Genomic DNA, 14,146 nt, shown 5'->3' on the forward strand with positions numbered 1-14,146 from the left:
CACATGTCGCTCTCTCGCAATTTTCGTTCATGCACTCTGCCTCCAAACGAGGTTTGCCGACCATCGACCAGAATACCAAATAGTTATATTCTGCCGGGCTGTTAGTGAGCAGAAAGTGGCACCAACAGACAAGTTGTGTTGCAATAAAATAAGTAAACATGTGGACATGTTTCCCATTTTATGAACAGCATATAATTCTGCCTTTTCACCATAAACAAATTTTGCAAAAGTTAGGTAAAATCCATTTGAACATTGAGATTTTCACAGACTAAAGTTTTTGAGTTCGGGAAAGAGAGGGAAGTGCCATTACCACTAGATGCAAAGTCATTTTCAACCCAAAAGGCAATTACCTTCAGAGTCAGACAACCAAGGACACTATCTGTTCGTTACGCAATTTTTACATTGGTCTAAGCGACTATTCCATTTCGGCAAGCGAGCGGTTCATTCCTTTGCGTCCACCCACGAAATATCACCTACGTCAGCAGGGACCAACACACCCCACGAGCTCTATGAATAGCCCGGCGGCGCGGGCGACCACAGCCCCCGATGCACGCGACGGTAACACGGAGCAGTATAGGGGGCTAATAGTCGGGGAGGCGCTCCCCAGGGGCGGTCAGCAGCGACAGTTCTGTCGTATCTTTGGGGGTTCTGCGTATCTTTCTGCTTCGCTGAGGGTCAGTCTGGCGCACGCTGTCAGCTGAGCCCCATAGACCCAAACTTCGGCACTTGCATCAGGGTATTTCGTCGGGTGCCGATACTTTGAGCGGGGAAACTTTGATAGCTCGCACCTCATTTTAGACTTCGCCAGGATGCTCATGGAGCAGCCTCGTGGATCCAATATCACCAACGCCACAGCCGCGCCGGCCGTCTCCCGCCTTCGACGATGCGCGTCGCGTCTCCGCCGGCGCCGCGTCGCGCGGCACGCGAAATGGGGTGACTGGTGGTCGGCACGACGCTGTGGCACCGTCGGATACGACGAGCACATAGCGCGCATAGCAGCCGGGCTATTTTGATCTGTGGTGCCGCTCATTAGCGCTGGGTGACAGGCGCCGATGGAGAGATGGAGGGATGGAGGGATGGAAGGATGGAGGAGGGAGGAATGGAAGAATGGAGGGATGGGCGATGGAGGAGGGAGGATGGAGTTTGAGGATGGAGGACGGAGGGATGGAGGGATGGAGGGATGGAGGGATGGAGGGATGGAGGGATGGAGGGATGGAGGAGGGAGGAGAGAGGAGGGAGGAATGGAACTGAAAACAATAAAGCAAAAAGAAGAGACAGATGAGAATAGCTGCAATTAACTTTTGACTCACGTAGGGAGGTTGGAGAGTGTAAAAGAATGAAAACATGCGCAGGAATTATAAAGGAACGCAGTAAAAAAGGCGAGCGATAAGCCTTTCGTAGGTTTATAGATATTGCGGCCAGGGAATATAGAACAGAAGAGTTGCACCACGCGGATTTCAGCGACAGAAGACGGTGCCGTCAGTGTTGGCGAATGTCACAGACGAGTTTGTGTTAGATGACTCGGATAAAATCGGATGGCGACCGACTTGAAACGAGCGTCGTGTCCATTCGAGCCCGAAACTGCCCAACTGTGAGGGCCGACACATGACGGAAATGTTCGTTATATAATGTCCAGAGTCGGTATTGGAACTCTTCATAAGATCCAGGCCTGGTCGAACGAGAACCGTTTTAGAGGTAATGCAACGAGATAACAAAACGGAATAAAATACGACGGATGAGTTGAAAAAACTCCTGCCACATCAGCGAAATAGTGAAGACCAGCTCCTACAAGAGACATGAACTGAAATGTGTGCCAATGAATGCACACTCACATCAAATCAACGAGAGTTGTAGCACAAAAGAGCAAGCAACATGCACACTGTGTAGCTTGCGAAATCGAGCACGCCTTTCCCCACCATCTCCTTCACCGGCTGGCGATTGCGAAGCTCCCATTTTAGATTGACGTAATGGGACAATTAACATGATTAAGTCGTTGAAGACCCTCAGCTTCGATATTGATTTTATATGGAAGCACTAGGCTTTCGTCAATGAATAGAGATTGACGAAGCACACAAATTCAGAAGTCCAACATTACAGCCATTGCAGACAGTGTCTCTCCCCAATATAGAAGTATCGAATAGCAGAGGACCCTCTCCCCATCACAGGCTCTAATAGAGATCGGTAATACTGAGCCCGCAGGACCAATCATTGTCAAATAATGTCGCCACTGCACGCAATCCAGCATCATTAGACATCGATTCAACCGATATCACCAGAATTACCTCGCCTTTCCGTGATCACGCAGCCTTCGAGCGCGGTCCACCCTCACTCCCCCTCCCCCTCCCCCACGCAGCGGTCTCCATGGCAACCAATCTCGTCTGGTGTCATGGGACGACTCTCTGTCACCGTTCTCGGTAGCGCGTGGTCGACAGGGTACGCCCAGGAACGTTCCGGGGGACAATCTGGTGTCTCTGCGTCGAATCGGCTGTCTCGTTCGTTCTTCGAGGGCAAACCGTGACCTTCGACAGACTCTCCAGAGTAGGGGGGGGGGGGGTCTTGGCATGGGGTCAGCTGGCCCGGTGTACCGTTACGATCAGCTGGTCCGGGGTATGGGAGGTCAGCGATCACCTCCAGAGGAAGGGGCGGTGGCAGGTTTTGGATGCTGTTATTTTTAGTGGCGACAGTATTGAATGGGAAGGGGGAATGTCTATAAGAAATTCGACAAAAAACATGCATGCATCGCACGAAAAAAATATCAGTTGAATAACTTACTATCGCAAAAATACAAGTAGGTACTCTTTAATTTTTAAGGTTACGAAAACTTATTAGCTGTGTCGAACACCGGTCAACAACCATCTCGATTGGTAACCATGTGGTACTGATTGTTGATCAATTTTACATAATTTAAAGACAAATGTAACATTTTTCAGGATCCAGAAAGTGCCCTGTTCAAGCTAAAATCATATGTAGATATTGAGTTGGTACATGTTATGGTAAATCAAAAATTTTAAAGCTATAAGAATGTTCATCATAATTACTAGCTCTTCATAAAGAGCTTGAATATCTAGTATTTAAACAACAAGAAAAACAACAACGAAATAGCTACGGGCCTCAAACTTGATAAATAAAGTTAAGTGTTCATGTAAAAATCAACCTATTATCTATCCACAAACCCACATGTCTGAAAAATGCAAATGCTCCTTTATTTGTTACGCGTTGTGCATTAATGTTTTGCATGGGCAACTCAAAAAAAGCTCAAGCTCCTTTGAGTGTTTCTTCTTTGAGTAATTTCTATTACAAAGGAGATGCACGCTCCTTCAAGGCGAAGAATCGCCTTGGCCTATAGCTCAGAAAGTCCACTCACATCACATCGTACCACTAGACTGACTTCAAAGTCAGTCAGCTCCATCGGACGTGGCAGTCACACTTCTCTTCTAGTCGAGCCTACGCAGCGTTGCCTAATTCTCCTGTGGAGCCGCTCTCCTCTTATATAACCCGCTCTGCGCCGCACGTTATATAAGGCACCCAGTTTATGCCAGATCCATCGTTTCGACGCTACCCGTTCCGCCTTCTAAGCGAAAGATAAGCACATCTCCACTTCTCCCTTTCTCATTCTTCCCATACGTATGTTCCTCGCCCATTGACTGCACTTCAGAACAAGCACGATCCAGTTTAAAAATGAACGACGTTCTTCATTCAATCCGCATCCGAATTGATGCAGTGGATCTATGTAGAGTAGCATGTCGCTTCGCCGTCTGTCGGTCCCGAGCGCTGCGGGCGTGTAGGTACGACTGATACGACTCACAGATGCTGCCAAATACCGTCATTTGGCAGCACGATGCGGGCAGGAGCCGAGATATGCCTACGACCAATGGGACCAGATTTTGAGCGACTGATATGCGCATTGAGAGAACAAGTGCGACTCAGGTTTTTTGGAATGATTGGCATAAACGGTGATTTATCAGTTGCAGATTTCGCAAGTTTCTTATGAGAGCAGCTTTGGGCTCAAGTTTGCTTTGGTATATTTCAACTTATGTATTTCTGCTTTTCAAATTCTGACCTAGATATTTGAAATTATTTCAGATGACAGGCCCACGGAGCGACTCTCGGCTGTCAGTCTTGAGCGCCAAATTTCAAACGGATACACAGACCGATGGCGGGTATATAAAAGAACAAGTTGTATCACTGAATTCTCTCGGTTGGCGGCACCGGAAGGAAATTCGAGTTCGGCTCGGAGGGAGCTCGTCCGAATCTGTTCCGATGCGCGTGTCGAAGCCGGGCGCGGTGTGGCCGTGCAGGGCCGGGCCAGGCCGGATCAATACTGGCGCGCGGACGGCGACAGCACTGCTGCGGCTTCGCTGGCCGGCCAACCAGCCGACCTGCGACGCCCCCAGCGGCGGTTGCAGCTGTCCACTGTCCAGAGGATACAACTTTCCACTGTCCAATAGACACAGCTGTCATCAGCTGCTAATTATCCAATGGGCACAGCTATCAGCAGCCGTTCACTGTCCAACGGACATAGCTGGCTGCGTCTAAAGGACGCAGCTATTCGCAGTCCAATGGACACGGCTGCTCACAACTGTGCATTACGAAACGGACACAGCTGTCCACAGCTGCCCACTGTCCAGACACAGCTGTCAAATATTACCAGGACTAAAGAAAAGCTGTGAGCTGAACCCTCTACAATTCAATGGTGGCCGTCTAACTAAAGTAACTAAAGATAGCCGCGCCGTCATCTAATGCTCACATGTCCAGAGGCAGCTGTCTTATGTCCAACTATCTGTCCAGCGCAGTGGCGACTGTCTAACTACCGACGACCGCACCGCCCTCCACCAGTCCACCTGGCCGCGTGCCCAGCCGTCGCGTCGTTCGACCGTTGGAGGCTACCGTTCGTCAGATGCCAGCCAGGTGACACTGAATGACGAGCGAGCAGAGTAAGACAACAGAATAACAGCCAGAAGTCGACCAGCTCCGTGGGTCGGGCAGAGCTGCGCACGGACGGCTCTGCCGCCCGAAGCCAGGCAAGGCAAATCTGCTGGGAGCTGGGATTACGTAACCGGCCAGGACTATCGGGAATCGAAGTCTAGACGGAGATGATGGGTGACCGATGGATTGTATGAAATTTGATGATGTTTGGGTCAAATTTCGGTAGGAGAGTGCCGCGTTGACTGAAAAAATAGTGCGGTTCTGCGCAGTCTGGGAATGGAGGCATACATCACCTTCAGTCGTATATTTCACACAGAGGCAAGCCGTGAAACTGTCACCGACGAGGTAAGGATCCCGACCGGCCGGCCGGTACAAGGGGTCTCGGTGGTCACCCGCTGAGGCGATGTATCACGCGAATCACCTCTAGCGGCTCACATTACCGAAAACACGTCATCGAATTCTTCCCCAGAGCGCTGTGAGGAGCGAATAGCGACTCCGAGTGGGACATTGCGAGGGGACACATGTGTCGCGCACCGGCCCACCGGGGGTAACGCTCACTGGCCACCTCGGTGAGCGCAAACAACCTCCGGCGCACGCTAATGAAGGCAGCCCCCTCGCGGTGGTGCCTGGCGACGAGACGAGCCACCCCCGCGGAGTCATGGATGACAAATACCGCAGACGGAGATACACTCCCAACGAGCGGAGACGAGCGGGCGAGACAGGAGGAGATACAGCGGATTCCGCCACCGGCGCCGGCCCCGGCAAAGTTCCGCCCAAGTTTCACCATCGGCTCCCCGGTCCCCTCGGTTCCAGTCGTCTCACCACCGCCGGAATGCCAGTTTAGACTGAGTTACTGGAGACTCGGTGACCTGTTGGAGCCCTGTTCGCGAGGGGAGGCGAGCAGCCCCTGGGATTTGTCCGCTGGCACCGATCCTCCGAAAAGGATGTGCAGGGGATTGTTGGAAGAAACACGCGGGAACGGAAAGATGGTGACATGCTGTGTGACTGCGAGGGGCCTAGAACAGAGCACTATGCCAGACTTTGCCAAATTTGACCTAAAAAATAGATGACCATCGCTTCCATGGGCGTGGTAGCTGTCACGTTACGTGACGACAAAACGCCGACGTGACAACCTCCCGTGACGCTAGCTCCGTGACTCTTTGACCTGTCATTATTCATTGTTAGCAGCGAAAAGTTGTCATGCCGTACACGCAGCGTTTCTTTCCTAGTCGCCCTTTCCATCCCTCGTGAAACCCCACCCAAACTCAACTACCGTGCAGGTGGTGAAATAATCGAAAAATCTCCCGAATTCAGCCAATGACGTCATTGTTAAAATGTCACCAATAGCTCTACGGGTCGGGTCCAATATCAGGCCGGTCACGATGACACATCGGTGCCATTCCCTGGCCCGGTCGGCGAGCGCTCCACCGCTGAATCGATGCTCTATTGAGCTAGAATAGTGGCGAGGGCGGTCCTCCGCCACAACACAACAGCTGAACAGCAGCCGATTATCGTAAAAAATGAAACCACCCATAGTGAGGTGACCTTTTTGAAAGCTATCCTGTGTACGTAATATCGTTCAATGGATTAACATGCAAAATTCACACGACTTAATTGCATCCAGGGTCTCAAGGGACGGATGCTATATTGCACTCCAGCCGATTATGTTCCCAATGGGAGTGTTGGGAGTCTCCAACTTACCGCTCCTCCCTCCCCGGTCGTTGATGCTAAAGCTGCTTGAATCGGCCTAACTGCCAGGATCATCTGCCAGCCCGAAGCCTCGACATCGATTAGTACTCTGGTCAGAAGCCGGGATTCTGCCCACGAACTGTTTTGTAATCGGGCGCCGGATTTGGTCGATTCCGTTCATAATTGAGCGGTGATGGACGGCTCTTTAAAAGGGCGCTCGTAGCCCTCCAGCGTTTTGAAGCCATCGCGCGAACGCATATGTGTCATTCTGGGTGATAAGGTATAAATATTTTGTCGCAGACCTTTGGTTACATGTCAGTCAATTTCGTTATCCATACATCTGTGGGTTGATTCACAAACTTTTCCATATATAGAGAAGGCTGTAGTTGATTTAATTAGTTTTGTGAGCGAGGGCAAATTTCTTTATCGAGCTAGCCTACGTTTAACTCTACCTAAGTTCGATATAATTGTTAAAAATATTAACTCATGCACAAGTAAAATGATCCAACACACCAATATTTCCTAGTAGCATCGTTCTTTCTCAGGCTTACCATTGACACGGCCACGGGACAGCGATGGAAGCGGCGGTATTATCATCCAACTCCATCATCCCGGTGATGGATGTCACCGCTAATAGCCTGCGCAATACCGCTCGGGGCCACTCGATCATCTCTGCCGGTCCGCCGCTCCGAATCTCGCCACACGTATCGGCCCTCATGGAGACCCTCACCTCGGCCTCATTCCTCCGAGATGCCGCGAGTTTGCGACTTAGAGCCACTGTTTGCTTTACTCCAGACTTACGATGTCCATGTCCTCGTAACTTCAACGCCCTTCAACGCCAGCGGGACCTGGCGTCACCATCGCAAAGAAAGAAAAGAAAAAGAAACGCGCGTGCTGTTTTATGAGGCTCTAACGTTTTCGTAAATCCACACGACTTTTTATCTCCTCTTTTTCTCTGACATCCAAGCCGCTTGCGCGGGTACTCACCGCTGGCGGCCTTGCCCTCGCTGGAGACTTCAGACAGCTCTGGAGTTCCCGAGGAAGTCTGTTCCGCCGGGGGACAGGCGGCTCTTTCGGAAGGCGGTGCCGGCTCCGAGCCCGCACCCACGCTCATGGTTTCGGCCTCCTCAGACAGGCTTCCGTCGGCGGCTGGCCGGCGACGGGTGAAGGCGCTCTTCTTGAAGATCATGTCCTGACGCGGGGTCTGGATCTTGGTGTATTCGTCTGTTGGGCAGGAAGGGAAGGGGAGGGGTGAGCGCTCCGAGTGGGCTGTCGGAGAGTCTCGCCAAGTGGTCTTGGGCGAGATCACACACAGCTGTGGGGAGGTGGAAGATGCGCTTCAAAACGGCTGAACTCAGTAAAACGGAATGCATCTGCAGAATGATTTTGTATGCAATTATAATACAATATAAATTATTTATTATACCTACAATGTCCACTATATGCAATACCATGGGCAAAAAACTAACATTTCACAGTACTACAATAACTACAAGCGGACAGACTCGACCAATATCCCGCCGGGCGCGTCTGTTACTTCAAAGCTGCCACACACCGTCCGTAATTTACGATTGTCCGCGGCGAACGCAATCGGCCTTTATCGACGCGGCTTAGCGCCTGCGAGCGCGTGGCGTGAATTGAAATGTGTTGACGGGTGCTCGACAGCACGGCATTCAGCGTCCGCATTGTCCGCAACAACCAGCCGGAAACTACCGGACATAATAGTCCGGTCATCAGCCGCATTAGCAGCGGCTCGGGAACGCAGCGCTGCGTAGCCACTTTGCAGAATTGGGAACCTCAGGTAGCTGGTCGAAATATGCGACTCGTTTTGGTCGGCAGCTTGCGTAAGGATCAGTCAAGAGCTGCGGTGGAGTTTATTTATAGACAGCTGCAGTACAAAGCGACGGACAGGAGCGTAGGACATCGCTTGATGTCAGTCTGATGATATATGAGACTATGATGAGCCTCATTTTCCCGTGGTTGGAAGTGCAAGATAGTAAATGACCTGCGCAAGTTTGCTTTGCTTGTTGCGCTTGATTGATGGAAGCTAGTAATCCGGAATCACTCCGCGCTTTTCCAAATAATCAACACCTATCAACAACATAAGCTGACAGAGGGTATAACAAGGTGTGGGATGAGCACCTAAACATTGTGAATGTGCGCAGTCTTTCAACAAAATATTTCTGAAGCGAATAACAGAGCAGGGATCTGCAGGTGACCCCCACGATTGCACCATCCAGATCGGTTGGACAGGTACCACAATCAATGTTTTATTGCCGCCTCAGAAGTTCACTGGACCGGTCCTATGTCAGATCGGCGCTGCAAGACGTCAGCGCCCTTTCTGTGAATCGAGACAGCATCTTGCAGAACTCTTTGAGCGCAACTCGTCACAGACAGCAGACGGGGTACTGAATGATACAAAGAGCTGACTGCTGGAGGCGGCAGCGGGCCACTTACCGACGTCGAAACTACCTCCTCTTCACGCTGTCCTCACGTTTTCTCCAGACAGCTACCGAAGCACAACTGCCTCCGGCGTGACCTCATACCAAAGGTCACCGTTAAGTCAAGTAGGAAATGTCCTAGCGAAGGTGTAGCTGCGGTCCACTCTCCACGAGTGCAGAGGAGTCGGTCAGAATGGCGTCCGTCCACACTCCACGGGCGTGACGCTTGTGGCCAGATAGAGGCGCTCTATCGCAGATAGACACTGTCCGAGCCTGATACCTCGGACGCTGTCCTGTCTGAAGGCGAGATAGATGTCTGCGCGACCAAAAACGCCGCGAGACAGCCGCCGCAGCGACGGGCGAGGTCGCATACCTAGACGGGCCGACCTCACGCATAAGTCCTTGACGCAGGCGAGACGGCAGACGACTGGGGGGAGGGGGGGGGGGCGAGACGCCTCTCTGGGGAGGGAACTGCAGCAGTGGGGCCTGCGTAGCAACAGTGCAACACACGGGAGGCCCACACCAGGACTCAGCAACAACACGCCATTCTAATGCACGGCTGAGCAGACTGAGCGGCATCGATGACATCGATGGCACCGGCCGCGGCTGCTCGGCCGCGGTGGCGTCCTTTAGAGGGCGGAAATCTGGATGACTGACACCCACACCCAGATCGGTGTCGAGTACGAGGCACGAGGGATCTGTATCGCCCCAGCAACGGGCAAAACGAGTACCGTAAGTTCAGACGGGGCGTCACGGCACGGGTCTGGTCACTGAGACGGAGCCTTGTCGGTTCGGAGAATGACAGGATCCTCCAGGGATTCTCCAGGGATGGTCCAGGGATGGTCCAGACTATTGGTGCCAATCGGAATTTCTTTTCTTGGAATTCCAATTTTTGTCCAATTCCAATTTGGAATTTGGACGGAATTCTTAACATTTTTTGGAAATTAATCGGAACACAAGGCCTTTAAAAATTTAAAATTTTAAAACGGAGGCCTTTAAAACGCTTTTAAACACTTTAAAAATTTACGCAAAAAATGCAAAAATCGTTAAAAATTGGAATTGCCCCCGCTTTGGACAAAATTGGAAATTTACTTGGCAATTTCTTGGAATTGGATCGGAATTGGAATTGAAATTTCATGAAATTGGCACCACTAGTCCAGACGCGCCTGCACCCTGCATCAGTGGACCCATTACCAACTGACTTAAGTCCAAAGGTCGCAACGCGCTGCCGACAGCCTCTACTGCAAGCCTCGTAATCAGCTTCAGCCCTTTTCAGCATTAACAGGCAACCATATGACTACAGTAGTTGTAGTTGCATGGCGTGACCACTCACTTGGCAGAAAATCAAGAACGCATGGAATAAACGTTCTGCAAAAGTAATCCATCGGGCGATGTCATAATGATTTGAATGATTGGCAACTTAGCGGCCCCCCGGCTAAGAGGCGTTGGGCGAGGGCAGACAGATGCCGGAGAGAGCGAGGGAGAGGGAGGGAGGGTGGGAGGGAGAGAGATAAGCGGAGCGGGCGGGCTGGGGCGGGAGGCACGAGGGGAGCGCGGGATATAGGACAGTCAGAGACGAGCCAGCGAAGGGGACGGACCATCGGTCATGGTCTCAACATTTTTTTGGCTTCTCTCGTTGTGTGACACTCGGAGTGACAGAGAGGCTATGAATAGTGACGGCGAAAGAGGGAGTGGTGGCATGGTACTCAGAAGGGCGGTGCCTTGCGATTCAGCGCAGCGCAGGAGCTAGGAGGCAGAGAACCAACCGCCTGTGACGACTCATGACGCGAGGTTTGTCAGTAGATGCCACTGACTACAGGTAAGCGAAGGGCCGAGTTCGCTGTTGTGTAACTGGCCGGGTGCCGCGACAGCTTGATGGGCGCAGTAACCTGCGCTCTCGAGAGCAGGGATGCTTTTGTGGGCAGACCGCGAAGGCGCCACTTTCCAGCTCTTGGGAGCTTATGGTCATGGCTGTCAGCTGTCGATGTATAATCAGCGTGTAGACAGAATTCGCGCGACTTGCGTTATTGCGGAGTCACGCGCTGTCTAATCTGGATGGTGTTGTCCGACATCTCGTGCTACAAATCGAATAGGCTGGCAATATCGGCTTGGGAGAGACGGTCGTGGACGTTTTTTTTTTCGTTGCTTCGTCAAGAGCTTTTGGACGCTTGAAGCGCGCCACCGCGGCAGCTGTGGTCGTGGGAGCGCTCCGTGAGGACCCAGACTGTGGGTTAGCGCTTGCCTTCTGTTCTGTTCTTGTCTCCTGTTGTCACAGTTCGGTGACTGGTTGCCAGCGCGACTGCCGACTGCGGCGGGGGAGCGGGACGGGGTCAGACGTCCCTGTGCATATGGAGTGTGGCAGCGGCTGAGGGGCCTGCTGGTTGGTCTTTGAAGCCTTTGGGGGCTGGTGGGTGCGGTGCGGTACCCTTGGGGGCGAACGCGGTCAGTGACTTGGTGACCTCGGGTGACATTTTCAGGGCTGATATCAGGTTGGCCCGTGACCACCTGCACCCTGGTATCGCTGCGCGCTGCAACGGTGCAGCGGCGCTTAACCCCTGCGCTCCGGCTGAGCGAGCGGAGCCGGGTGGGTGACGTCATCGAAGCACGCCGCACGCAGCCAGATCTAGGCGCCGGGCCAGGGCCCTGTTTACGGCCGCTGCCAGCGTGCGCTATCACACGTGCTAATTGGGTTTCCATGACATCCGTACATCCGTATCTCCAACCCTGCCAAAATGTCGTCACATGTGTGACTTCAGCTCGCAAAATGCGATAGCAGCGTGGTAGCAGCATCGAGTGAAATGCCGCTCAAAAACGGGAATGGCCCTCCCTTTGTCCGCGCGGTCCACGGGCCCGCCGGCGCCGCGGCGCGGCGGACCGGGCAGCGGAGACCCAATAAAGTAAACAGCCCGGCCTTATCGGTCACGGTGTCGTATGGCGGCGCCCGGCCGCATGGCTCACAGCTGGGGCATGGGTGACTGTCCGCTGGAGTCATGGGACGGGCAGTGGGACAGGGCCAAGGAGAAAGGAACATGGTGTTTGAGGGAGAGTCGAGGGGGCAGTGACCCTTCCGGAACGGGGTGATCGTGGTGGTCCCAGATGATGTCTTATTGAGTTTTTACAGACCTAAAGCGCGCGCAGCGGCGCGCCGTCGGTTCGCAGGCACACCACGGATACCTGTCGGCTGTCGCTGTTCCGGACCACGCGGGCTCTGACGTGCCCGCGTCTTTGCGTGGCTTGACCGCCTTTGCCGGGCGAGGAGCAGCCGCGTGAGCGGTCGAGGGTCAGTTTGACCGAGTGGTGCGGGTCGCTGGTTGTTGGCGAATGCAATGCGACGCCGCGGACCGATTAGTGGTGTCATCTGGGATTGGACCTTCGGAATTCCGTTTTGTCTAATGTTCATTTCGGGAGATGGTTGAACGAAGGTTACACTGGCTTGGACAGCTTGAACAATCACTTGCTCGGGGGACGAGAAACGCTATTTCTTCTATCCCTGCTTCCTGGTTGATAAGAACGAGCTTAGACAAGCTTCGGCAGGGTGCGCTGAAGGAGCAGAGCGCCGGTGGCGACCGGGCAAGCGCCGCGGGATGACCGGGGGGGGGGGGAGGGTGGCAGACCGCTACGGGCGCCACTATCGCGGGTCTGACGGACGGCCGTGGGAGCTCTTGGGAGTTTCCTGCCCTTGAAGGCGACAGTAGCTGTCCTAGCTCTCGAGCTTATTGCCCTTGGGGGCGAGCTTGCTGCCCCTTGGGGGCGAAGGTAGCTGTTGCAGCCCTTGGGAGTTAATTGTCTTTGGGGCGACGATGGCTGTACAAGCTCTTGAGGAGCTTATTGCCCTTGGGGGCGACTGAGGCTGCACGGGCTCTTGGGAGCTTATTGCCCGTGGGGGCGACGATGGCTGTACAAGCTCTTGGGGAGCTTATTGCCCTTGGGGGCGACTCTGGCTGCACGGGCTCTTGGGAGCTTTGCCCTTGGGGGCGACGATGGTTGTACGAGCTCTTGGGAGCTTATTGCCCTTGGGGGCGACGACGGCCGTACAAGCTCCTGGGAGCTTATTGTCCGTGGGGGCGACTGAGGCTGTACGAGCTCTCGGGAGCTTTGCTCGTGGGGGCGACTGAGGCTGCACGGGCTCTTGGGAGCTTTGCCCTGGGGGCGACGATGGTTGTACGAGCTCTTGGGAGCTTCTTCCTCTTGGGGGCGAGCTTGCTGCCCTTGGGAGCGACGGTAGCCGTACGAGCTCTTGGGAGCTTATTGCCCTTGGGGGCGACGATGGCTGTACAAGCTCTTGGGAGCTTATTGCCCTTGGGGGCGACTTGGGAGCTTATTGCCCTTGGGGGCGACTTGGGAGCTTATTGCTCTTGGGGCGAGCTTGCTGCCCTTGGGGGCGACGGTAGCCGTCCGAGCTCTTGGGAGCTTATTGCCCTTGGGGGCGACGATGGCGTACAAGCTCCTGGGAGCTTATTGCCTTTGGGGGCGACTGAGGCTGTACAAGCTCTTGGGAGCTTTGCCCTTGAGGCGACGATGGTTGTACAAGCTCTTGGGAGCTTATTGCCCTTGGGGGGACGGTAACCGTACAAGCCTTTGGGTGCTTAATGCCCTTGGGGGCGACGAGCTTGCTGCCCTGGGGGGCGACGGTAGCCGTACGAGCTCTTGGGAGCTTATTGCCCTTGGGGGCGACGATGGCTGTACAAGCTCTTGGGAGCTTGTTGCCCTTGGGGGCGACTGAGGCTACACAAGCTCTTGGGAGCTTTGCCCTTGGGGGCGACGATGGTTGTACAAGCTCTTGGGAGCTTATTGCCCTTGGGGGCGACGGTAACCGTACAAGCCTTCGGGTGCTTATTGCCCTTGGGGGCGACGATGGCTGTACGAGCTCTTGGGAGCTTATTTTTCCTTGGAGGCGGGCTTTCTGCCCTTGAGGCGACAGTAGCTGTACGAGCTCTTGGGAGCTTATTGCCCTTGGGGTGACGATGGCTGCACGAGCGCTTGGGAGCTCATCGCCCCTGGGGGCGAGCTTGCTGCCCCTGGGGTGACGGTAGCTCTTGGAAGGTTCTTGCCCTTGGGGGCGACGTTGGCTGTACGGGCTGTTAGGAGCT

General features: G+C 53.7%; 1 protein-coding gene across 1 annotated transcript in view; it reads right to left on the reverse strand.

Annotated features, from left to right (window-relative positions):
- Window positions 1-14,146, reverse strand: part of LOC122382590 (uncharacterized protein DDB_G0284459-like) — an 88,589-nt gene that overhangs the window by 34,946 nt on the left and 39,497 nt on the right. The window contains exon 3 of the mRNA XM_043368125.1: window positions 7,603-7,839. Coding sequence (XP_043224060.1) covers window positions 7,603-7,839 — 237 coding nt within the window. The remainder of the gene's footprint in view (window positions 1-7,602; window positions 7,840-14,146) is intronic.

This window comes from Amphibalanus amphitrite, unplaced genomic scaffold, assembly GCF_019059575.1.
Source record: "Amphibalanus amphitrite isolate SeventyFive unplaced genomic scaffold, NRLGWU_Aamphi_draft 000143F_arrow, whole genome shotgun sequence".
Classification (NCBI taxonomy): domain Eukaryota; kingdom Metazoa; phylum Arthropoda; class Thecostraca; order Balanomorpha; family Balanidae; genus Amphibalanus; species Amphibalanus amphitrite.